This window comes from Dermacentor andersoni, chromosome 1 (assembly GCF_023375885.2).
Source record: "Dermacentor andersoni chromosome 1, qqDerAnde1_hic_scaffold, whole genome shotgun sequence".
In the NCBI taxonomy this organism is placed as follows: Eukaryota; Metazoa; Arthropoda; class Arachnida; order Ixodida; family Ixodidae; genus Dermacentor; species Dermacentor andersoni.
The window spans coordinates 218,090,706-218,117,334 of record NC_092814.1 but is presented as its reverse complement, the minus strand read 5'-3'; the positions used below and the strand labels follow the sequence as shown (position 1 = coordinate 218,117,334).

The window sequence follows — 26,629 nt, the reverse complement described above, 5'->3', positions numbered from 1 at the left end:
TGCTACCAAAAGACAAAAGATAAACTATGACTCTGGCATGAATGTCAACAGCTGGTACTCACATATAAAGATGGTGCTCCCATTTTTTGGGCTCTTCAGTAATAATGGAAGGGGGGAGAGGCACTCGCATTTGATAAGACACAGTTAACCATTAATCTCATTTCATGCTAAACATGAATGGGCCAATATTTCTTTTGCTACTCTATGAACCAAAGACGTCACTCTATGAACCAAAGAGTCAAAGACGTACCCATAAGGTGCCATAAAACAAGTCCCAAATGGTTGATGCCATATATTTATGGCGCCATCTTTATGCTTGAAAAACGCACCAATTTTACAACTCTTCGTTGCCCATCAAGTGCTGGATAGAATGATTTTTTTTTTGCTGCATAGTCTCTTGGTTATCATTCTATGGCTTCTTTAGGCTGGCGTTTCAGTGACCGCTCACACATCCGTGCTTGTATGGGCACACGGCAGTTAGTTTTGAATACGTTTCATGAGCAGTTTTCGTTTGCTGTGCTCGTAAAAACTGATGTCTATCTGGTTTCTAATCTCTCAAAGGGTTACTGCTAGATGCTAGCTCGTTTATTGCTTAGAAGGGTGCAATTACATCTGTTCACAGGTGGGCGCTGATATATACAAACGATGACGCCAATACGAACGATGCCCCCCCCCCCATGCCAGAGTTTCTTTTCTTGCAACTCGAAAAAACTGATTGCCCCTAGTTGGCGAAGGGATTAAGGATTACTACAAGTTTCTGACTCGTTTGCTTTTTCTGACGGGTGCATGACCATCGAGTTTTCTTGTGCACGCTCACATACCCAGTTCAATTACGCTATGACCGTGCGCACCGGTTGCTTTGCTGCAAGTGAGTCAAGCGGTGAGTTATCCGATGCAGACCAAAAACCCAACCGAAGAGGGCCCAAGTGCCGAATCGGAATATATCTATTTCAGTGTATCTACTTTTTTATTCTAAATATTTATGCAAGCCCATCTGTATTCATGAATAAACAATGCATGTTTACCTTTGTAAAATATATATATTTTTTTCTCATTATGCTCACTCTAAAAAAAAGTGCGGTAAATTTTTTTCGAAATAGGCCAGTCTGAAGATATTAAATATGAAAAAAGAAAAAAACGAATAGACTCTGGGAGGTCACATTTGGCAAAAAAATATATCCCTTTGAACCATGTGCAATGGGAGTAGTATCTGCTTAGCTCCCTCATATAGCTGCTAGACATAAATGGAGCAGCTTATATTGAATTTGGTTTGGAACTGAATGAGCTGATTTCAGAGGCCAGCGTTACCCTAGGGTGTGGCACGCCTGTGGTGGTATTAAAGGCTGGCAGTAACCGGTAGCCAAGCTCCTTAGCCATGAGCAGCAGGTCGCCTCTGTACCAGGTCATGAGACCATGGCGTTCCTGCAGGTATGAAGCCAGGATGTGCCCACTCAGGAGGCCCCTGCATAGAAGTGCATGAAAGTAGGAGACCAAGGTCGCCAATGAATGCTCTTTGCAACAGTATCTGGTAATCATAGCTGTATAAGAAATTGAAAATTAAGTTAAATTCTGTGATTTTACATGCCAAACTACAATATGATTATGGGACATGCTGCAGTGGGCAACTCCCTATTAATTTTGACCACGTAAGGTTCTTACATGCACTCAATGCACAATACATGAGTGCCATTGCATTTTGTCCTCATCGGAATGCGGCCACTGCAGCCAGAATCGTTCTCGTGACCACGAGCTTAGCAGTGTAATCCCATGGCTATATTTGTATAAGAAACTTTGCAGGTTGATATGAGAACTACTTCTGCTGTTGCCACATCTCATCCTAGAAAAATTAGACAATGATATAGCCATAACCATGAAACCTTACTAAAAGTGATCCCAAGAATCCGTGGGACCAACTCACGTGACTGCACCTGCGAATGACTTGGGCACTGGCATCTGGCTTGGGGCAAACATTCTATTCTTGTGTTGTGAGTAGAACCCCCTAGATTTTGCAGCGATTCTTTTCCTCGTGTGTAGTTCGAATGGCTGGCATTTTTGTATAATAGGTGCAATAAATTCCCTTTTGTCTTTGTTTGCACTACTGTGCCCTTTGTTCGTTAGAGCACTTAGACACCACTATATATATATATATATAATGTGCCCCCTACCACAAACAGACAAGTGAACTTCAACTTTGCTGCTCATGCCACAAATGACACACTCCCTTTTTCTCTCTCAATCTTCATAATGGCACATGTTTTCAGTTGCCTATGACAACACCATGTGTATGCATACACATAATCCTACCTTGAATTACTTGACATGTAGCACTTTTTCTATACAAATAGCGGATGGCTCAGCCCACAGGAATGTGTTGCTGCTAGCTCAAACCTTCCAACAAAACAAAACTGTATCGGGCATGTGTAGTGATTATATCAACGCGGATGCGCATCGGCGATGTGCAGTATGTACAGAATGCTGCATCATGTCTTTATAAGCCACGCTCTCAATAAATCTGTGTTCATTTCCTGCACTGGCCATGCTGCTGTAAGCGTCATCTCCCTTGGCACGTTACATGGTGTCGAAAGTTGCCCCGCTGCCCGTCGATGCCTGAGGGGAATCGTACCCGCGAAGAACGCATTATGGACTTGCTGAAGGCACCACAGCCATTGTGGCTGACGGGTAACGTCATGGAAAATTGAAAGCGTTTCAAGCAGAAATTTGAGTTATTTCTGCAGGCAACGGCGGCAAAGGACCAGCCGAAAATGGAAGCATCGAAGGCAGCCCTCCTGCTGAGCATGACGGGTGACGACGCGCTGGATATTTTCAGCAACTTCTAGTTCGCACCGGATGAAGACAAGAATGACTACAGTACTGGGGTGAGAAAATTTGATGCCTATTGCGCCGAAGTGAGCAATGAAGTGCACGAGAGATATGTATTCCGTTCAAGAAAGCAAGTAGAGGGAGAACCATTTGAAAAGTTTGTTCGTGACCTGAACAAGCAAGCAGCGCAGTGTAATTTTGGCGTTTTGCAAGAATCCATGACAAGGGACCAGATCGTATTTGGCACGCACAATCCTAGACTATGTGAGAAAATGCTTTGTGACAGCCAACTGACTTTGCAAAAAGCAGAAGAAATGTGCAAAGCAGCAGAGATGGCAACACAGCAAAACGAAGTATGGCGTAGTAAGGAAGACAGAGTCGATGCCATATCGAGGCGCTCGGCGCCACCCTCAAAAGAGCGGAAGCAAGGAAAAGAACAATTTGATTGTCGTAAGTGCAACCGATGGCATAAACCGAAGCAATGCCCAGCGTTTGGAAAGAGGTGTCAGTTGTGCCACAAGCTGAACCACTTTGCAAGTGGTTGCGCGTCAGCGGTAGTAAGCGAAGTAAAAAAACAAGACGAGGACTTTGACATTCTCGAGATCACGACAGCTAGTCATGAAAGGGATTGGACGGTTAAAGCCCAAGTTCGCAAACACGAGATAAGCTTTAAAGTGGACACCGGGTCATTGGCAAGCCTGTTTCCCATGTCAATTTACCGCCAACTGAAGAGTGCTGAAGAGTTGAAGCCAACGAATTCGGTGCTGTGGGCGTGTAACGGTGGTACCATATCATGCTTTGGAACGTCTACGCAGTAAGTAAGGCTTGGTAGTATTTCTGCTACAATCACATTTTTTGTTGTGAAGAATGGCCGGCAGGCCTTACTTGGACTAGAAGCTAGTGAGGCTTTGGGGCTGGTCCAGCGTAAAGTAGGTGCCGCAGACAAGATTTCCAACGATGGACTTCTCAAGAATTTCAGGCATGTCTTCGAGGGCCTAGGTTGTTTGCAGCAGGCCTACAGCATGGTCCTGAAACCTGAAGCGGTGCCAGTCGTGCAATCTGCTCGACGAGTTCCTTTGGCTCTGGAAGAGTCTCTAAGGAAGGAACTTGAAAGAATGGTACGTGCTGGCATAATTGTTAAAGTGAACAAGCCTACCGACTGGGCCAGTCCTTTAGTTCTGGCAAAGAAGAAAGATGGCACGCTAAGGGTGTGCATGGACCCCAGAGCTGTTAAGTACATAAAGCGGAAGCACTTCCCCCTTCCTACACGCGAGGATTTGGAAGCCGGTTTAACCAATGCCGCGTACTTCAGCTGTCTCGACGCGAACTCCGGCTATCATCAGATACCGTTTGACGAATGGACATCTAAGATCTGCACTTTCTCTTCACCGTTTGGGAGATACCATTTTCTGCGTCTGCCCTCTGGCATTTCATCCGCACCAGAGGTATTTCAACAAACAATGAGTCAAGTATTCGATGGCCTACCTGGTGTGTTAGTATACATTGACGACATTTTAGTTTGGGGTTCCAGTAAGCAAGAACACAATGAACGGTTGACAGAAGTACTTAAACTGCCGAGAAAGCAGGATTGACTTTCAACGTGCAGAAATGCAAGTTCGGTGTGAAATAAGTCAAATTCCTTGGTGACATCATATACCGAATGGGCATATCGCCTGACCCAAAGCTTATCAAAAGCTTGGCGAAAATGGCGACACCAACGTCCAAGACTGACGTGCAGCGGATGCTGGGAGTGCTTAACTATTTCAGCAAATTCGTGCCACGGTTGTCTGAGCGAACAACGCTTTTACGAGAGCTTATCAAGTCCCGCGCAGAGTACCAATGGACAACAAACCACGCGCAAGAGTGGAAAATCTTAACGAAAGTTTTGACTATCGCCCCCCTGCTTGCAATCTTTGATCCGCAACGAGAAACCAAGATAATGTGCGACGCATCAAAGGAAGGTGTCGGTGCAGCATTATTGCAAGGCTACAATGGTGAATGGCGACCTGTAGCATATGCATCTCGTGTATTAACCTGAGCCGAGCAAAGCTATGCACAAATTGAAAAGAGGCACTCGGAATTTGTTTTGGCTGTGAAAGGTTTCACAAGTTTTTTGTACAGAAGAAAAGTGCTGATCGAAACAGACCATAAGCCGCTTGTAGCGATCGCGCAAAAGGAAATCGTTGACATGGCACCACGAGTCCAAAGATTCTTTTTGCAGCTGCTAAAATACAATTTTGTCTTGCAGTACATTCCCGGAAAGCTGCTGGTTCTCGCTGACATGTCATGCTCAACGGCTGACCAGGGCGAAGACCAAGTTGGCACCACTTCTGGTACCACAGACGACGTGGAGATCCATGCGGTGCAGTCCTTGGGCTACATGGTCACTTCCGAAACACAGCGGTTACTGCAGCAAGAAACGTCTCGTGACGTATACCTACAGGCCGTGAGGAAGAGCTCAGCAAGCGGGCAGCCGGTGAAAGGGGAACTCAAGCCATTTGCGAAAGAACTGTCAGTCATTAATGGAATAGTGCTGAAGGGCTCGAAAGTTGTAATACCGAAGAGCATGCGACAAAGCATCCTGAAAAGAATACATGCTGGCCACCTCGGGTTGCAAAAGTGAAAAGAGCGGGCCCGAACTCTTGTATTTTGGCACGGTCTGAACGGCGAAATTGCTGCGCTAGTAGAAAGCTGCGCAACATGCAGAAAGTATGCGTACAGGCAACCACTTGAACCACTTCTAATACGGCCAGTTCCAAAATGTGCTTGGTATAGGGTCGGCGTAGACATCTTTTCTTATGCCAGAAATTCGTACGTGGTTGCTTACAATGCCTTTTCAAATTTCCCTGAGGTTGAGAAACTTGAAGACACAACTGCAGCAACTACAATCACAGCCCTTAGCGCCATGTTCGCCAGGTACGGCGTACCTGTAGAAGTTTGCCCGGATAACGGACCCCAGTTTTCAAGCCATGAATTTGCCAGATTTGCCAAAACATATGACTTCAACCATGTAGCCTCCAGCCCCCATTATCCGCAGCCGAACGGCTTGGCTGAAAAAGGTGTGCAAATCGTAAAGCGCATCCTGAAAAAAACTCTAGAGGCGAGGGAGAACTTCTGGCTGGACTTACTAGACTATTGCTCAACACCACTGGAAGATGGGCATTCTCCCAAGATGGGACTTCGGCAGGGTGTCCCAGACCCCTGTGAGGAAGCACCGCCAAGCCAAGCCTGGGAAGCCTTTGCAAATACTGTGCAGAGGCACGAAGGTGAGGCTTCAGGATGTGACTGGGTGGTCCCCAAAAGAGAAGGTCGTTGGTGAAACTGCTTCATGTTCCTATTTGGTACGAACTCAAGATCACCGTGTGCTGTGGAGCAACCAATGACATCTCCTTAGGATGAGCGAACAGTACAGCGGTGAAAGTGATGACGAGTGCGAGGAGAGACCACCATGTGAAAACTCCTGTGCGCCAGCGCCTGCAGCACCAGCTGAACCAACAGCGCAAGCCTCCAAGGCGTCATCTCTAGACACAGCCATAGGAACAATGCTACCAGCAAGTGACAGCGATCCTTCGCCTGGCATCCAACCGACGCATGCTACTAGAAGGTTGACTCATGCCGTCCGGCCTCCCCAGAAGCTTCATTATGATGAACATTTTCAGCAAGTGTCATAAGCTTTGGCAAATGTGTATATAATATCTATCTTTTGTTTGTTACCCGAGGGAGGATGTATCGAACACATGTAGTGATTATATCAGCACGCTGCATCATGTCTTTATAAGCCACGCTCTCAATAAACCTGTGTTCATTTCCTGCACTGGCCATGCTGCTGTAAGCCTAGTCTTTCTTGGCACGTTACAAAAACTGAGTGAACAACAAATTAATGGAGTCAAATTAACAAGTCTACTGCAGAGGCATTTGGCTTTTTAGGCTAAAGTCCATGCAAACGAAATGCAAAGTGGACAACTTTCTATGACACATTTACAATGAAGTGCTTACCCAACCATTCTGATGTTGGTTTCAAATACAGATACGACAATGTCACTGTCAAAGCTGACATCCCGGATGACAAGTTTAACAGCCCTTTCGAATTCCTCCATGTCACCTAATAGCTGAAAGAGAAAATAAGGCTTGGTTTATAAAATTTATTAAATGCTTATAGCACTACACATATACACACCACAAAAGAGGAAGCATGGCTTTTACTTTTTCTTTTTAGGAACCACATCATTTTTATAATTTTACTTTTTGTAATTAAGTGTCAGTTCAAAAATTACTCAATCACATAACTTATATTTATCATGTACATGCAAGATCTACTTCCTATAAGGTTTCTGTCACAAAGGTTTATTGAATCCCGCAATGAAAATGCTTAAAAGGTTTAACAGCAGGTTTCTCTTAACAGTTACCTGCAGAAACAAGAGTTATGAGAGGAATTAAAGCCAGTTTTCCTGTACAGTGTGAACTGATTAAGACTTAGCAGATGATCCTTTCAACACTTGGGCTTTCTAAGAAAGCACAGAGGTTACATGTGGGTAGCCTATATGACAATCATGCATGTAGTCGCCATGTGTCAAAAGGCCCGAGGGCTGAACTTAGTTTCCACTCCAAGCATAGGCCATACCAGTGGTACATGAACAGCCACTATGTGGAGAAACTAGCCAGGAACTCCACAAACAGCCTACTTAAGTTTTTTCACCAATACTAGTGTTGAACAATCGACTACTCCAATAACGACAAGTATAACAGATAACACCACCTTAGCAATTTTTCTGTGCTGCCTAAAGACATAGCAAGAACATTTCAAGTATGTCACACTTGGAAAAAAAACAAGACAGGAAAAAGAAATAAACTGAAGCAATTCAATGGATGGTGAAAAATTAGAGAAAAAGTAAGTGCAATGCTATTAGCCACACTAACCCTCTGGAGGCAGCTGGAACTAAAATGTCCAGTGCACAAGGTAGGCCATTTTGATATTTTAAGCATTCCTGTGCCTTTTAATCTCCTGTGCCCTTAACATTCTCTCTCATCACTTTCTGAATGCAGGAAATCAAGGCTTCTGATGCATGCCTTGCTTTAGATGTTGGCTGGCTGTGCCATCACTTTGTCACAGTTCATTTTTTAAACGAAGCTGGTGCACAGAACACGTCATTATAAGTGTAAGGCGATGTGAAGGCTTTGTGCAAGTTTTGTTGGTGGATGTGAACTGTTTGTACTGTAAGAGAGTTTGCTTTAAGTGGGGTAGTCATAAGTGGGATCAACTGTACTATATGGTCATTACCTCCAATACACATAAAATGGTCTTGCAGTGCTTGTGGGGTTGCAAATTAAAGCGGCTATGCAACGCCTTTTATCAAACACATGGAACGTGCTTGGTATGAAAAGGCATCTCCTCATGAATCTTTTCCAACCAAATGTTTTAGAACGACTCTTCAACCAATATAACTATCAGCAATGAAATGCTGCACTTGTTAAGCCCTTGTGGCCTTCGCCTCCTTTTCATATATTCTACTTTACTTGAAACTGTTCTTCCATGCCCATACAGAATGATGCTTCCCATGCTCCGCCCATAATTGTGCCCCACTCTTGGACTTTAGGAAGTGGAATGAAACCGCAGGCACTCTTGAGTGAAACTGTAGGTACACTGCTGTATGTGCTCGGAAAACGTTTGGCTCAGGCATTCATGACAGCACTGCCTGGAAACATTATATTAATTGTTTTATTTAATATATTCCATTTATCCTGTGATGCAATATTTAATAATGTTTATTCCATGTGTTCCAAAGTGCTGCAGGGTCCCTTGAATTAAAATATAGAACTTTCTTGCCTTCACGCATAAAAACTCTTCATATAATGAAAGCAGCTCTAAATATTAAAAATTTTATATAGCTGCCAGAGATTTGTACTACTGCGAACAAGCAAAGTGGCCAGAATATAACGAGTGTGCAGCTTCGTGAAAGCAAAAAAAAAAAAAAAAAGGGGGGGGGGGGGGGGGGATTGGAAGACATCTGATGCAAGAATACCAAGTTGCCCAGTTGTCCATACAGACAGGCCTGAACTTAAGGCATATATGGTAATAAATATAAAATAAATATAAATACCATGGTAAGCATTAGCATGAACACCCACGCTACCACATATCTAATGGTTATTCAAGGAGTGCCTTTCAAACAAATACACAGGTAGCTTGAGTTAGTAATTGCTCTGCTTTTAAGAAGGTAGAAAAGGGAAAACAATGAAATGAACAGGTCCCGGGTATTCATTCTGCCAACTTTTTCAAGCGGGGGGAGTTTATTGAAAACACTGCCAGCTCCAGAAGGCGTAAGCCAATTACTAAATGGCAATTTTAGTTTCTAAAGCCCACATCTTGGATACAGTCTCTTAATTCAGAAAGGAAAAAAGACCACGTTCTGAAAAAATCATGACAATGAGCATTTTCTATCAATTTCAATAACATGTTTAAATATTAAAGGTCAACTGCCAGTACGATCATTTTCATATCCCCTTAATTCAGCTCATTTGAATTTCCTTTAATCTACAATTCCTGTTTGTTTGCAGAAATACAGTAGAATCTCATTATAACAAAGTTGCATCCAATGCTAAAATACCTTCATTATATACGATATTAAGAATATATACACATGTATAAGCTTAAAAAATTTGCAATCAGATCTATGTGAAAGAAATGTGCGATTCCTCTGATAGGCCGCCAAAGGGTCTCCGTGGATTTTGATGGTTTGTCAGCAGCTTGTGGCATGGAAACACCAAATTACATGTTCTGCACGGATGCTACACAATCACGTGAAAAGTGTGGTTAGACAATAGACAAGATCTGCTTTTGCTGAGAAGTCGCAGACCAATTTTTCGGGCACACTGGGAGCAAACATGCAGACCCAATCTCCCATACAATGGCTGTCAGTCTAGCCCAAGCATGTAGTTTCATGTTCAATCACTGATGAGGTCTGCTGGTATGAACATATTGATGGTGAGTGTCTTGTGACTGCTTGCTGACAGCCACTCCAGGGACCATCAGCAAATATTTTTTACTGCCCTACTGTCTAGGCTGCTAGGCCTCAGCCCCGCTACTTCATTGGGAGTTGGCAACCAATGCTGTGGTTTGGACTTTGGAGTCAAGGAGACATGGTGGCAACTTTGCTCACTGCTGCTGTGTTTGCAGATCACGTGCTTGGACTATGTCCAGAAAATTGAGCAGCACACCATGCAGTGCCAGAAATTGCAGTTCACATTATAGGACATTGGTCCTAGGGTTAGGCGGCAATGATACGGGGAAGTCTGAATAACCGTGCGGCTGAGCGCACACTTCTGGGGAAATTTGAAAAACCATAGCGGTATGGCTTTCTTCAATTGGTCATGTGTTCACTTTTTGCTGCTCGGGAGTTTTATCATCTCACTTCTCGTGCATGACAATGTTTTTCGATATGGCGATAAAGAAGGCTGGTGTAGTTCGGTTGTGCGCATGTGTTGCGATTCTTTTAAATATAGAACTTTTTCGAAAAATAAACCAGTTGTCAGTAGCGTTTCCTCGTCGTCGTGTCGTCTTTTCATCGTGTGTCCGTCCTTTTTAGCGCTACCATCAGTTTTAAAGAATGCATCACCAACTAGCCCAGCACCAAGTTTTATTGAAGGTCAGAAAATTCAGGCATCTCAAAATCCACCAGTGACTGTATTTCACAATTTTTCTACCAGAATGCAATATGCAAGCAAGTTCCACAGTAATCCACAAGGCAGAGGAAAAGAAACCTGCATGGGCTTTCTTTGAAATTTTGTGTTACTCTCACATGGATGACGATTACTTCGGTTCTTAAATCTTGCCTCACCTCGCAGATTTCTGCAGGACTCATTTGCCATATTCACTCTCTTTGGGTTTCAAGTTGTAAATTAGCATGCCCTCGCCTAGCTATCTGCTGGCTTCCTGGTTAATTCAGATGGTAAAGCGACTGCCCCAGAAAAGTGTTGGTCTCGGGTTCAATTCCTGAACCAGAAATAATTTTTCTCCAACTACGAAGTTTTCTTTCTGAGAAACTTATATGGGTTCCCTTTGTAGCTTTATGCCTTCTTTTGGAGGACGACAATTTCTTCCTTTCAAGAATGCATATTCAGAGCTATGTAGAAACAAAGGCTTGCTTTACTATAACCGATAACATTTCAGGTCTTGCATTTTGGGTTTCATCATAGCAGGAGAATACTTCATAAAAATAAAGCATGACCAACTTTATTTTAGATTTACTTTAATTACATCAGTGCTCACTATATAGAGGTTCGACTATATACAGCAGGAAAGCAGGAAGACTGAAGTAGAACACTTCAGTTTTCCTGCTTTCTTACTGGACTTCTTTGGATATCTGGACATATTGGATACAGTCCCTTAATTCAGAAAGGGAAAAGACAACGTTCTGCAAAAATCATGACGAGTATTTTCAATAAATTTCAATAACATGTTTAAACAGTAAAGGTCAACTTCCAGCACGATCCTTTTCATATCCCCTTAATTCAGCTCATTTGAATTTACTTTAATCTACAATTCCTGTTTGTTTGCAGAAATACAGTAGAACCTCGTTATAACAAAGTGGTGCATGGTGTGCTGCTCAATTTTCTGGCTATGCACAGAGGCAGATATTGAGTTGTTGAGGAAACAGCCATATTCGCGATGCAAGGTATCGAGGACACAGCTTTCAATTGCCATAGACAAATAACATTCTATTAGTCTAGGTACTTAACTTTGTCTTCACCAGTCCCTCTGTCACCTACAAAGCACATTTATTCCAGGGTATCAGCTTCCAGACTGACACAGGAGATGAAACCATATGCCACCCTAGTGGCCTTACACACTGACCACAGGTACCTGGAGATTGCTACCTTTCTGAATGCGCCAAAATCCATTATTTTTTTTTACTAGAAAGCCGTTTATGCCCAATTATCATCTGAGACTAACAGAAATAATTGTTGCCAGTGGTCAGATACCATTCAAGCAGATGAGTTTCTCCAGCAGGTGGAAGCCATGATGAGTGAGAAACCCTGAAACACCAATTATAGTCACTGCGAACCTGCTTCAAGTGACAGAGTGGTCAGCCAAGTTTCCTGTGGACAATGGATTCCACTCCCGAGTTGCTTGCTCCCAAATGGCCTACATGACTGAAGAGGGGCTGGTTGTGGACTTCTGCAGCTACATCATCCTCAATATGGCATTCAAGTTCCCAATATAAAACTGTTATGTTGCTATGTGTGGGTGGTAGCACTGAGAGGGAGACTAACAAACAGCCACACAGTGATAAAAACTCACTAAAGGCTGCTACTGTGAAAGCGCTGTCCAACATCAGCACACACTATCTGATCCGAGCACGCAGCTGTGATCGAAGTGGAATTCAGTCAATAATTCAGATTGACGATGATTTTATTAACAGTCTTAGAAAACAAAAGTAAAAGAAAGAATGTAAATTTGGAATGAATGTTTTGACGTCTTAAATATTGTTGTCGTTCGTGAAGTCATCATTATGTCCTTAAATACCTTGCGAATTCGGTACATTTTTTCTTAAATGCCTAACATGAAGGTGCCAAATGAATAAATTCACCATAAATGAATTCAAAACTTACGTTTTACATGCTAGAAACATCAGAAAGATTTGGTAAAATTAAAACTATATTTTTTATGAACACAATGTTTTGCAAAATAAAGCATGTTATGCGAAACTGTCAGTCTCCCAGTTGCCATATGATAAAGCTGTTGCATATTGCCACATTTTTTATTCTATGTTACTTTGGGCAGGCGGCCCAGCATCCAATCTGCACTGAACAATGCACACCACAGAAAACACTTTTTTGCTTGCAGAACATACTTTAGCAGACACTCAACCATAAAAACTTAAAACGTACATACTTACATGATTCTAAGCACTTAAAGGTGCGCTACACAGAGTAGAGCAGAGCAGAAACAATTTTGAGAGGGTGAAAGTTTCAAAAGAACTACAAACACATCCCTTTTTTATAAGCAGTAATGTCATATCCCTTCCTTTGTGGTACTCATGGAACAGAGAAGGTCCAAGATGCATGGCCAACCGTGTTTGTTAACTTTTACAGACAGCACGCACACTGCTTGCAGGGTTTGTACAAATACCACTCTGCAGAACTGAATACATTTCATTTCTCTCTTAGGCATAAAGCGTTCTTTCAAGTTGGTGTTTATTATGTAATGTTTTGGCTGTTTCCAAAATATTTCGCAGGCTTAACGAAAGGAAAATCAAGGCCCCTGTGTGTTAGTCAGAGTCAAATTTTGGAATTGCTTCTACTTGTTTTCAGTTCATGTGCTGTTTTCTGTATTTATCGCTTTATGTATACTAAAGGGAAGCTGTGGCTTTATGTCTAAATATATTGTCACAGGTGACATTTTAATGAAAGTTGCCGATTACTTCGCAGAGGTTGCACAGTGATATTGCCACTCTTACATCTTGAACTTTACACAAGGAAAGAAAACAAGTACAATACACATCCATTAAAACAAACTCAATGAAAACCTAGGTGTCAAGGCATATAAAACAAAGCTGAGCCACTTGACTGGTTTCTCAGTCTTAATACCAGAAAAACTTACTTTATATCGAACACTTTAGCAGCGAAATTTTTTTTCTACATTTTCACATGGCAGGTGTACACACAAACACACACACACACACACACGCACGCACGCACGCGCACACACACACACACACACACACACACACACACACACACACACACACACACACACACACAGTGTTTCAGTGAACACTTTCAAAATTTTTTTTGGGTTCCCTGTGGCAGATAGCACAATTCTAGTCCATGACCTGGTCTACTCGAAAAGGCGGACATTACTTGGTAAAACAATTGAAATTCATAATATACTAATTAGCAAAAATTAACTATTTAAGTTTTTAACTCATTACCTTATGGCACATATTGCAATTTACCAATTCTAGCTGAAGAGTTTGCAAGGCGGATCCACTTGGAACGAATCCTCAGGATGACACCAGTTTCGAGATATTAATTCCCGAACTTTGCAGAGATAATGCATTGGCATTCCAGTTAATTTTGTGCTTCAATGCATAAAACGACATTTTGCACAGAAGGTAAGTGGAACAACAGTGGATTTTTACTGCAAGTTTGATGGCGCATATCGTGAATGGTGTCATCCACACAGTTATCTTCAAGTAGATAGTCCCTGCAGTCTCACCTGCTAGAATTTGTAAATTGCAATATGTGCCATAGGGTATCAGTTAAACTTAATTAGTATTTTTTTAATTAATCAATTATGCATTTCAATTTTTTGTGCATGTCCATTTCTGAGTAGACCAGCTCATGGACTAGAATTGTGCTATCTTCCACAGGCAAATAAAAAAAATGTTGAAAGTGTTCACTGAAACATCATGTATGTATGTATGTATGTTGGTTCCTCAAGTATGCTGCAGCTATGATAGGAAGCAATTTTGACCACATGTTAAATTTTGACCAAGTGTTAAATTATTTCTACAATAATAGCTATGGATTTCGTGGTTTCCTGTCCAACAGCTTTTGTCATTAGCAAGTCAAGGGTGTTCTTTAGACAAGCCAAGTTAAGTTTTCTATAGTGAAACGTCGCTTTTACATGTACGTGATACGCAGTTCAGCGTGTTGCCGTAGCCACGCGTGTGCTTTTGATTTCCCAAGCATGTTGTCTCTCGATGACTTTAGTGAGCTGGAACAAAGTATTTTAGCTCACCCGCATGCTCAGAATTTCGCGCGTGTACAACAGCAATCATGTGTGCCGCCATGCATTGAGCCGCGAACGCCGCTCGTTAATGTGGATATATTTTACTTCATAATATGCACAGAATAAAGAGCAAAAACCTAATCATATACAAAGTGCAATTTTAAGTAATACGTATGCACTACTTAACCCCTCAAAGCACAACATTATCATTTTTGATACGCTGAATTTGATGCCTGAAAACTCGGACTTAAGTGCTGTAATATACAGCCCATACTAGCATTTTTGATATTCTGGAGGGAGTGCTCAGTTGTGAATAGTTCAGCAAATGAATTATTAAGTAATTACCATACTCATTAACTTTTACTCAATTATCGTTTCACTGTTTTCTTCATGCCAATATACTCTCCATGGCCAGAAATACATGTGAGCAAGTTGTTTTACTTTCTTTGACATACGGAATGGTGTCCGGGCTTTGTGGGGTTAATAACAGCCGACTTATATACTATAATATCATATACTACATATAAATTGCCAAGGCTTCACAGCTAGTTCGTGCCACTTACTGGTTTTTCAGTCTTTCTTTTCCACTTTAAAGTTATAATTCCTACTTAATTTGCTAACAGCATGCTGGATACTATCATTATAAGTCAGGGTGATTTCATTCCCATGAAAGTCTCGCAACACATTCTGGCCAGTTGTCAGTCCCTTTAAAACATGTTATCGTGAGGCTGTAACTAAAAAAAAAATGCTTTATTGTACTGGCAACAACCCACAAAGTCCACTCTTGTACATTTGTGCCCAATATAAAATAAATTTTCTCTGTCCTGACTTTTTTCCATGTTGCCACTTACCATTAATGTGTCCATGGTGTCCACTAGGGTTAATGAAAAACTGCAAAGGCAATAAAAAGAAAGTCACAATACAGTACAGTGCAAGGCTCTGAATACAATACAGTGCAATGCTCTGAGTGCACATAGGATGGCTGACTTACTTTCCCAATGCATCATCTATGTCCCCCCGATTGGCCTCTGTTCCTCGGTATCGGCCTTTGCAGCTCAGAGGCATGAGCTCATCAGCTGGGTATGCATTGTCCTGCAGGAAGTGACCAGCACACAGATGATTTGTTCGCACTGCATTCTACAAATGTACCCTCTTTTTAAGTAAGAGTAAATATTACACTAACATGCGCCAATTATACTGTCAAGTGACTTCAATCTCTATGTGCATTAAAGTTGCTTAGTGTTTGCCAGCTTATTTCGCTCTCTTTGCTCTTGCCAAAAAAAAAAAAAACTTGAGAGTTGCAGCTGCTTTTCAAATCCTGCTCCTGGAGCCCTCCTATTATACAGACCGGAACAGCTGTCATTTCTGAAAGAGCACATGGCTGACACATAGGTAACCTTCCCCCAACCACAGACACAAACAGGCTGTACACTGTATATTTCACTGTACACAAAGTGAAATATACGTTTTCCAAATTCTTCTGCAAAGTTGACTTCTCTGCTACTTTTTATTGAAACAAAATACTTCTCAATTACAGACATTTCTACCCCAAGCATGGAGGACTCGAGCAAAAGATAATTTTGTATTGTATCCAGAATGTGCCTCATTTCCTTTGATACGAAGCATCCTTTGCCTCATACCAGGCACTTTGCGGTAGGTAGGTAGGTAGGTGGATAGGTTGCGTTCAGCGATGGGATTTTTGAACCTGGGCCTCCCCAGCCCAACAGCCCGATGCTCTACCCATTAGGCCACAGTAGCATGCATACTTCTCTTGTGGCAATGCCAACTAGCTGTTTGAGACGACTGATTGGCATGTGCATCAGTTTGCATAGTAGCAATTTTCTTAAAAAAGCGAGCACATTTGTGTGCAGTTTTTGTTGGGCCACAACCACAGGAATACATTGTGCATATAATGGTCAGCCTTACCACTCTCTTAAAAGCTCAAATTATTACTAGAAAGATGAATGCCAGAGAAATTGACAAGCACGCTTCACCAGGCCTGCTCACGTACTTTAGCAATTTCGGATGAAAAATAAATGTGAAATAAAGCTGTACACCTTCACAATAACCCATACATATTTGTAAACAAATGTAAAATGCTTAAACTTTAAGACTATGACTAGTGAACATCCAGTCTTTATGTAACCATCAGAGAGGAACAACTGTTCTGTTGTAATATGGTCTCACCTACACAGGTTATAGGTTTATGCAACATAGTGTGTATAGACTGGTATGTTTTAATTGATTCAGCTTAGTTCACAGCAATACAAATAATCGGAAACATTTACTATGGTGCAAGAAAGTACCCAGCCAAGGATTTTCGATTTATAACACATACCATGTAAGCCCGGTAGGCGTGATAAAACATTTCTTTAACTTGTTCCCTGCAAGAAGAGGCAAAAGTAAAAAAATGGAGAGATCTGTAATGGTTGCAAGGTGCCCTGTTTCCTATCAATGAGCACATGCACAGGCGCGAAAATCCACGTTCACATCAAGGTCGTTTATTAGGATGTCGAGCACGTAAAAATTCCCAATTAAGCTTCTTTCTTTTTCTACTTTTTCTTTTTAATATCGCATGAATTGCGTTGCTCTCTCGAAGCAATACACACTGGGCTTGAGGTTTGAGATGTAATAAGAACAACACAACACTTATGTCAACAAATTATTTGGCCAGCAGACATGAACACCGCGAAGTAGCAAGTGAACAACGGGCAAACAAGTGCGCTTTAGCAAAACGCGAGACGTCATCAGTAGGAGAGACTGACAGGTGCAGGGCTCGATGACCGATTCAGAAGCATCATATCAGACAGCAAGGAAACAGCCGCGTCAAAATTGCAAGAGCTTTATGCTCTACGACAATGACGTTAATAGTACGCAAGCGAAAGTTAATACGTGTTCGAGGAACTCACCGCAATTCGACTCTCTCTTCCGTGGTTACGGCTTCAGTAGTGGTTCCGACGATGCACATCAGTATGCCAGCAATCGCCACTATAGTATTATTAGAAGATGCCATTTGAGGTGAGGAGGGATCGATCTAAAGTGTCTGCTTTTTGACGTTTTGACTAGAGTTATGGTAAGCGTGTGCGCAAAAATTTTAGGACGCAATCCATCGCCTCCGATGCCCCTTCGCCCACCAGTTTCCTACTGCATCAATGCAGGGAAGCAAGCAGCAGGCAGCGATCTCAGTACCGATGAATCGCCACCATCGCTCAACACTTCTTTTTTTGCGTGTATGTGCCTCTTAAAAGGCGCTTAATTCTTAAATTAAACACAAACTAAAAATATAATTGTAAAAATAAAATATAGTTGTAATTACTATGTGGTAATTCCACGCCCCAGCCGTGGCTCTCTCTGGGTCACAAACGCAAATCTCAAAGGCCTTGCTTTTGAGATTGCAAACGTTATAAGTAAGTCATAGACTCCATGTTGTAGTCTTTATTATTTTTGGCATACCATTACTTTAAGTTATAATGGCTACCGCACATCAGTTACAGTGTATTTCAATGCATAGAATTTCCTACAAAATTTCAGTAGGAAACGTTATGCTTCATGGTCCCTCAATGTAGCAAAAAAACGAATCTCAAAGGCCACAGTTAGACCATTTTCACTGTCCCATTTCCTTGAAACGTCGCCGTGTGCGATGGCTGCTTTTCGCAGCTTTGAATACGGGCGGGATATTTCATTGCTTAAAAGCGCACTTCGTTTTGCGGAGCGCATTCTTCAGCAGGAGGTAAGTATGCTATGAATTCGTGGACATCTGTCCAATCTGCTGTAAACTGCGCTGGACTGTTGCAAGCAAGTGTGAGAACCTGCGTGATAGCACCAGGAAGGCTGCACCAGATTACAGAGTACAAAAAAAAAGAAAAACAAAAAAGACGTGTTTTTATGTCAGAAGGGAAACGGTGAAAAATTCTGTAAAGTGCTTCCACTCTCCTTCCCCACTGTCCTTTTCTGATTCAAGCGAACAAGAAATGCACACGAAGAAATGCCAATGCGCACGTTACTGGGATTGGCTCCGGAGCGTGGCATTCGTGGTGTTCATAGGCGTTATGGAACAAGCGCTTTCGGCCAAGCTTTCCAATTCTTGGATATGACAAAGGCACCACGTTTTTTGCCGCCGATGAAGAGATTTAAAAAATATAATTAAACTTTTATATAATTTTTTGTAGAAGTCCTTGATATGTAGTTAATAGGTGTTCCTATTAGCAAATAACGTTGGCCCAACCGTGACTGCAAAGACAACAGAGGGCTGCTCACCTATGAAGGATTTGCGAGTCTCTCACATTATCTAATTAACATGCTTCAGAATCTCTACAGCACGCGTGTAATTGAATCATAGGTGTGTGTACCTTTATTGGGCAAGCATGAGGCAGTTGTATCTGCTTTTACTTTATGTTTGAATGGATGGTGCACTAGCAGAATGCTATTGAGTTATCTCAGAGAAGAAGTACCCCATACCATTAATGTATGCATGCTGCTAGACACAGTATCGAATTGGTTCATGCATGTGGATAAATTGGGGTAATTATCTTTTGTTTCTTCTGTAAGGAACTTTCCTTGCATTCGCTGTGATTTATTTACTGTGTCAGGCTGCTGCCATGAAGGTCGCCACTGTTCTGGGTATAGTATGTATTCTCAGCAACTTTGAAAGAATCGACATGGCTGAAGTACGTATACCTTTCTTTCTGCAGGATGCAAGCCAGACTTTGTTTTCATTGGACCACAGGCACTCTAAAACTGCAGCAATGACTGTGTCAAATAGGATACAAAATGCCGGCAGTGCTGGAATTGAGTTGGCTGTTACCAATTCAAGGCTGCATACTGCAATTTTTGTAAATGTGCTTCTGTAAGTGGAATTGTGACCTGTATGCATGGTGTTGGTTTGTTCTGGAAACTCGCCATTAGTTTAGTCATTTGAGCTGAAACTTTGTAGGTTTTGTAGATGCACTCATATGAATGTGTGTTGACTGTCTTACACGTCAAGAAAGGAATGCATCATCCTTGCTTTTGACATTCGCTTGTTTACATGAATGTAGTCTTAACGCAGTTGAACTCTTGCAGTGTTTCCTGTAACATATGAAACACAGTTTTTTTTTAAATATTTGCTGTTTCTAGCTAGAAGTTGTAGGCAAGGGGTGAAAGGTCTGTATCAGCCAACTTGCAGTGCTGTGTCCCTCATTGGTATAATGTGCCAGCATTTCACATTAATTTGCTGCAGGTGGCTGTTCACTGCACCATCTCTTGTATATTCGACACAACATTTTGTTCTAGTGAATCGGCCTTCCATGTGAGACCTTGTCAAATGTTTCAGCCTTGCTGGCATCACACTTTTGTAGGTTATAATACAAAACCATATAGACAAGCAGCAATGACTCAACACAATAACAGTAACATGTGTGAAAGCAACACAGTGCTGTGTCCTTCCTGTCCATGTGGTTTTGCGCTTTGGCTTGTGTGCCAAGCCACCTTAACCACTCCCTGGATTTGATAACCCAACTCAGTATTTCCTTGTTGCTCCACGTATCTATCAGGATAGTGATTTCAGCTACATGTTTAGATATGTCTACCATCTAAGCCAACACTTTACAGAGTGTAATAGTCATTAAAAAAATTGAACTACAGAATGCAAAACTGATATCTACTCACAAGAAGAACCTGCTCCTGGACTATTCGGTTCATGTTAATGAGTTACTAGACTTCAATGCAAAAGCACGTGACCACAAAAATACATGCACAAACAGGACAGGTGCTGCTAACAAGGGCTTATTTGAAAGCAAGCTAGCGAACATGTATTCACCTTTGTACACAAACACATGCTGACAATTCATTTTCATTGCACTGCAATTAATTTATTCAGTTATTAATTTATTTTTCTTAGGACATAGAATGTTGCAAAGAGGATTGGGAAATTATGAAAAAAGACATTATATATAAGTACACGAATACGCACACGCACACATATCACAGCATGTATCACATTGCATATCGTATATCACACATATATATGTGTGCAATCAAGTTAATTAACCTCTTTGGGTGCTATGTGCACAATTGTGCATGCCATGAAAATGCATCAAAATCCAGTTCACTGAAGAAAATACTGATATTTAAAACCTGGCATATGCATTTCAAAACACTTATGATTGGACCCATGCTGTAAGTTTGACTAATATCTGTAAAGTGTCTTAGTAAAATGAATTGGAAGGCAGACGTTTGGGTGTCAGTATCTTGTCATGTAGTGGGATCTCTTCATTGATTGTTTTTCACAATATTTTACATCGGATATACCTTTCAAGTGGCCGGATAAGTGCTTTCCAAGTATGCTAGACAAGAAACGGTTTACATTCTCATATCTGACATCCCTGTACAGAATTCTCGCATGGAGTCCATGTTCTGTAACCTTGACAAAATTCCATCAAAGGACGGAAAAATTCTCAAACCATTCTGCATCTGTACGCATTTTATGATTCTGGAGATACAGGAGATGGGGTGAAACTAAGTTTTCAGTGAACAGAATTAATTGGCATATGAAGGGGTTAAGGTAATTCCAGATGGGGATCTTGAAGGCAGTAATGTTGGTTTCTGAAGTGGCAGAGGGGCGAAGGCGGTTCCAGTCAGTGCTAGTTTTCGGGACTATGGGGAGCATGAATGCAGATTAGTAAGACTGTTTGGCATGTCTACTTTATGCTAGTGGTCGTTGCGCAACAAAATGTATGATGGCTGGAGAAAAAGGTAAACGCTGAGGGCAGGATTGAAGTGATATGTTTTGTGAAACAGGCAAAGGTGGTGACATCAATGATATTGGCTGGGACTTATGGAATGTATAAATAGTTGTTAGCAGCACCTATCTCGTTTATCTTATTATTTCTTTGTGGTCATTCACTTCTGCGCTGAAACCTAGTAATTTATTATTTACTCATAAATGCATCTTCTGAACATTATACTTTATCTTTAGAATTGTTTCATCTATGCAACATTGCTAATTGTACACTGCCTTATATGTTAAACTTGGCTGGTGTATTGTTATCACAGAAACCTTAGACATTCCTTCTGTGTTCTCCCCTTTCTAGGCAACCTTCATGAAAGTGTGCCAAGCACCATGATTGCTTATGTTTTCTTGACTAAATGTGCTACCAGCATAAATTGAAACATGCACAAGAAATAACTGGTCAGAACTTTTGTTATGTGTAATTACATGGAAGTGCGATGTGTGATCGCTCTGCAGCTGCTTTTTTAAGCATGGAGTAGTCCCAAGTGTATGTTTTGGAGTCTGTATTAAGTCACTGTTACAAATGCAAGTGAACATCGAAATAGAACAAAGCATAAGAGTACTTTCAGAATTGTTCGCATTTGAATTTTTACTGATAGTGCATACACACAGAATTGTAAGGAATTGTAATTGAATTATCTAAGTTGTATTTTGAAGGAATCAAATAATCGTCTATGATTAGAGGACTGATGTGAGTAAAATAGTGAGCAGTGAAAGCTCACTGCCTTTGAGCTGCTCTATATGCATTTGCTTAGATCATATCAATCTTAATCTTGATTTTGTTTAGGGGTCTTGGGGAGGCTTATGTGGGTTTTAAGTTATCTTTGCAAAGAACTCAAAGTTAAGGTCCTGTGGAAGTGAATGTGAAGGATTATGCAAAAATTTGGCTGCACCATATGATTCAGTGGCATGGAGAACCACTTTAAAGGGGCTTTGAACATGGTAAGAAAATGTTCCCAGTCTGTAGACAATGCTGCTGTGAACATGCCAGCCTAATATGTGGCATGCAGCAGGGAGCCCGCGATCTTGCACAATAGATTGCTTGCTCTCTCCTGCAGCGTCACTCCTTTTCCCTCATATATTAATGTCAGTGATGATGTCAAAGCCACTGTGATGGCCCATGGACGCCAGCCATTTGGCATCTATGGATTAATCCATGACAATTAATTACTCACAAACAAAAGCTCATGCACACATGCCCACACTTCCAGATGTTGTAGGACACGTGGAAGCGGGAGTTGTTAACATGTCTTGCCCATCCTGTCACCTCTCCTTTGTTGCTCTCAGGCACCTTTGTCGGATGCCAACTTTGAAAGGTTACCATAAGTGCACTACAAAGAGAAGAAAAAGAAAGCAGCACTGCCCCAGCTGAGAGGAACTGATTAGTTCAGGGGGAATGTGATAGTAAATATTGTGCTGATTGTATCGTCATTCAAGTTACGGTCTTTAAAAAAATGTCTTTGGGAATATAGTATAATTGAAAGTCGTTGCACTCATTCCAGCATATTTCTCAGGTTTGAAGAAACGCGTTTCAATGCTCCTTTAAGGAGTATGAATTGTTTTCTGTATGACTTTGTCAGTTTCGAGCATTCTGGATTTTCCACAGACTATGTCTCTACGTTTTGTGTTAATGTATGTGAAAAAAAAGTTCACCGACAATTACAGTACTCCCTAATGCGAAATTTGAGCGCAGCTCTATACGTGTTTTCATTTCGTGATATATTGGCTGCCACAGACAATCTGTATCGTGCAGCATGTTGCAAATGGAGTGAAGTGCGGCATGGTTGCCTCACTGATAGGGAGATTGCGAGAGCCGGAGTGATTCACAGCAGCAGCTGCCATCAGCCCTCCCAGACAATGCGCACTACTCTGGCACCATCTCGTAGTCATTGTTGCGACACTAAGCTTTTCTTCGCATGCTTTCGCCATAGCCTCCTCCACTTTCCACCTCATGGATCTTCTGCACCCTCCTCTCCACTTTCCTCCTTGCATTTTTCATCCCCCACTGCACTATGCATTCAGTTTTGTCTTTGGCTGTGCTCGTTTGCTCAATTACGCCAAGCTGCGATGCCAAGGCATGCCAATGCTCGCCGCAGGAATGGATGCCCAAGAGCTGCTCTAAATGTGGTAACCAGGTGTTATACATGATGAAATTTCTCTATGATGTGTATTAGTTCATTTGTGTATACAAATGACGAATTATATGATTTCCTGGAAGTATTTGTTTTCCTTGTTTCATTGTGCATTTATTTTCATTAAAAAGAAAAATTTCTTCTCTACTTTTATGGTTCCTAGGGTAGGTGTACATCGAGACTGATATGTCCTTTCCAGCATAACATATATCCCCTTCAGGCGCGAATAAAATCTTTGCATTAAAGAAAATATATGAGCATCATTTCGTGCTCTTCACGCTTCAAATAACGAGTCTTGAAACTACAACAAAAATTTTATTCTTTCATTGTATTTTGCGCTGTCCCCGTTTGGGGACCAGGGCGCCTCAATACAGAAAAAATAAAGCACAGCAATAACAGAACGTGCGGTAGTGTTCTTAGCAAGATATTTGGAACAGAATGCGATTAATGGATTATGATTTGATTGGTAAATTAAAGCAAAGCCTACTTGGCGTGAAAAAGGTAAAAACAATTGTTGTGTGCCGACACGCACAAAAACACGTGGCATTTTCGACAGCGAATCCGGCACTTCACTTTGCATCCCTCACGGCGACAGCGTTGCGAGTTCGGTGTGCTGACATACTCCGGCCAGTCATCGTAGCCATCATACCTGATGGTTACGGTCGGTAGCAAATGCTGTCTTGCCTTCGCAACAGGCTCAGGGTATTCACTGCTTGGCCGACCACGCTTTTTTGGAGGAGCTCTGCTGCATGCGATTAGGCTGTTAGCAATGTCTGTTTGGAAGGCCATCATGTCCAAAGTACTTTTCTGTGCAAGGTTCTCGGCACTTGCGTCTCTCAAGTGTTCTATCCAGCTGTTGCACACGCAAAAGACACAAAGTGAGACATGACCCTCACTGGCCACTTTCTGGTTCTTGCCGTAAGGGGGTACAGCGACATTAGGAAGTCGAGTTTATCGATCCCTCCCATGTACAAGTTGTACTTTAATATCACTTCTGGGCAGTCAATTTCAATATGCTGCTTTGTTGCCTCGCTCCATTGTTTCACTTTTCCAACATTACCAATTCCAATTTGTGTGGATGCCATGTTTACGACTCCGTTATCTTGCCATCTCACAATAGCAATGTCTCCTTTCGTGGAAACCTTCTCATCCACGCTTCCCCGACCTTCTTTCTTCAGTTCTTTGTCACTTTTTAAGCAACACTTGAGCAGGCGGTTGGCTCGTATCGTACCGCTGGCAAGAATGCCCATTTCCTTCAGCTGTAGGATGAGTGGCACTGAGGTGAAATAGTTGTCCATGAAGCACTTCCGGTTCTTTTCTTTAGGCATTGCCTCGACAAGACGCATGACGACTGACCCGCCAAGTCCGAGATGTGCATGTTGCGCACCGACTCCTGTTCCCTTACCCTGGTACAGCTCAAGGTCGTGAGCTAAGCCATCGGCGCTGCAGCGGAGGAACACCTTCACCCCTTCTGGATTTGGCTTTCCCTTCACAAACTGTTTTGCAGGGACACGGCCTGTGAAAGGAATCATTTGCTCATCTATACTATTGTGCTCCAAGGGTTCCAGCTGCAAGCATCAAGACCTGACGGCTTCTATGACAGGGCGCACTTTCCAGAACTTGTCCTGGCTGGCTGGGTCACGAGGAGCGTTTGAGTCCGTAATGTGCAGTGTGGCTCTAATTCTAAAAAATCACTTTGCTGTCATAGATTCCGCTATTGCTGGAATTCTTGTCGAGGCTTGCCAATACATACGAATTCTCGGGAATTTTAGAATTCCCATCAGCATGAGAATTCCACAAAAAACTTTGATTTCTTCGGCAGAAGTTCCTAGCACATTTCCATCTATCTGGAGCACGTACATGTTAGTGAATGTTGCTAGATCACTAAAAAGCGTGGGTGAAAAATACCGAGTGAAGTATGCCATGGGCTCTTCAGGTACTGATCCACCTTGAGGCTTGTAGGTGCAATCGGTGTTCTTAGGCTGAAAAGCTTGGGCCACCCAATTCAACGCATTCATCTTCTTCGATGATGCATCTGGCACTTGCTTGTCTTGCGTGCAAGGTGCTCCAGGTGATGCTCCTGCACGCTGCACAGTGCTATCTGTAGCAGAAGTCTGAAAAGAAGCACAAAATTATCTCTAAACCTGGGATTGGGATCACAAAACATGCACCATTACCGTATGCCGTGTCTCTTGCTCGGTGTACTCGTCATCAGAGAGATCTGCGTCAGAAATATTGCCGTTTTGAATTCTTTGAAATATTTTTTCAGCTGTGTCGTCATCCAGCTTCTTTCTTTCTAAACCATGCTTGGAAATCCCTGGAAAAATGAGAGGTTGTCTTCATGTCAATGAGGGAGCGACGCCGCGCACTGAGAAAAGGAGCGTGTTGGCAAAGGCGGGTTTGAGGCGCCATGTCCCCGGGGGAGGACGCCAATATTCGGAAGCACGTGCAAGGCTGAATATGTTGACGATAAGAATGACAACGGTTATATCGCATTCATGGGACCTTATTATAATAAATAAATGTCAATGCGTCACTCAGCGTACACTCTTAACAGTGAAAAATGAAAGAAAACAAGAAGCACTTACGGTTCGCTCCGTAGAAGATAGTCGCATCCATTTTTCCCGCGCTTCTCCGGCAGCATTTTGTTCACTTGGCGTGGGATGGCGCCACTTGTCCATTAAAGTGACTCGGGGGGCGTGTTCTGGCGCATTCATGACAACGTTTTTCTTTGCACTGTTACGCGACTGGGCGCGCGAAGTTCACGTCCCCGCATGGGGACACGGCGCCCGAAGGGGATATGTCACCTCTATTATAAGGCTTGTTACCCTCCACAGTTTATTGTCAGTAAGATGGGCTTTGCACAACATGTCAGTGGACTGAAATTCTATGCCAACCTGCTACACTTTATTGTTGGAGCATGTGTGTACATATGAAAGCATGTGGGATTTACCTTTGTTTCAATAACTTCAATGCATATCTTACTGTGCAATTCAGCATTGTGCTTGCAAACTGTAATGTAGCTACCAAGTCATAGATTGTTTAGTATTCGCTTGGTTTTGCATGTTCTGGAACAGTATACTCTGAGATTGGTGTATGTACTCCCTCTATATTTTGCCATGACTGTTACACTGTGTGCTTTAGCTCAGCCTAATATTTGCACAGTTTTGCAAA

General features: G+C 42.1%; 2 protein-coding genes across 5 annotated transcripts in view; one reads left to right on the top strand and one right to left on the bottom strand.

Moving 5' to 3' along the window:
* Window positions 1–17,730, bottom strand: part of Edem2 (ER degradation enhancer, mannosidase alpha-like 2) — a 99,159-nt gene extending 81,429 nt beyond the window's left edge. Inside the window, exons 1-6 of the mRNA XM_050196388.3 lie at window positions 17,464–17,730; window positions 16,893–16,938; window positions 15,546–15,646; window positions 15,406–15,445; window positions 6,817–6,929; window positions 1,309–1,462 (exon numbers count right to left, since the gene is read on the bottom strand). Of these exons, the coding sequence (XP_050052345.2) occupies window positions 1,309–1,462; window positions 6,817–6,929; window positions 15,406–15,445; window positions 15,546–15,646; window positions 16,893–16,938; window positions 17,464–17,567 (558 nt within the window). The 5' untranslated portion in view covers window positions 17,568–17,730. The remainder of the gene's footprint in view (window positions 1–1,308; window positions 1,463–6,816; window positions 6,930–15,405; window positions 15,446–15,545; window positions 15,647–16,892; window positions 16,939–17,463) is intronic.
* Window positions 17,731–18,006: 276 nt separating this feature from the next.
* The window catches only part of LOC126548235 (uncharacterized), a 64,623-nt gene continuing 56,000 nt past the window's right edge, over window positions 18,007–26,629 (top strand). Inside the window, exons 1-2 of one of the 4 annotated variants that reach the window (XM_055063114.2) lie at window positions 18,007–18,284; window positions 19,246–19,400. In XM_055063114.2, coding sequence (XP_054919089.2) covers window positions 18,195–18,284; window positions 19,246–19,400 — 245 coding nt within the window. In that variant the 5' untranslated portion in view covers window positions 18,007–18,194. Of the gene's footprint in view, window positions 18,894–19,245; window positions 19,401–26,629 lie in introns of all 4 variants that reach the window. The other 3 variants (XM_055063112.2, XM_050196382.3, XM_050196383.3) reach the window with 3 other exon arrangements.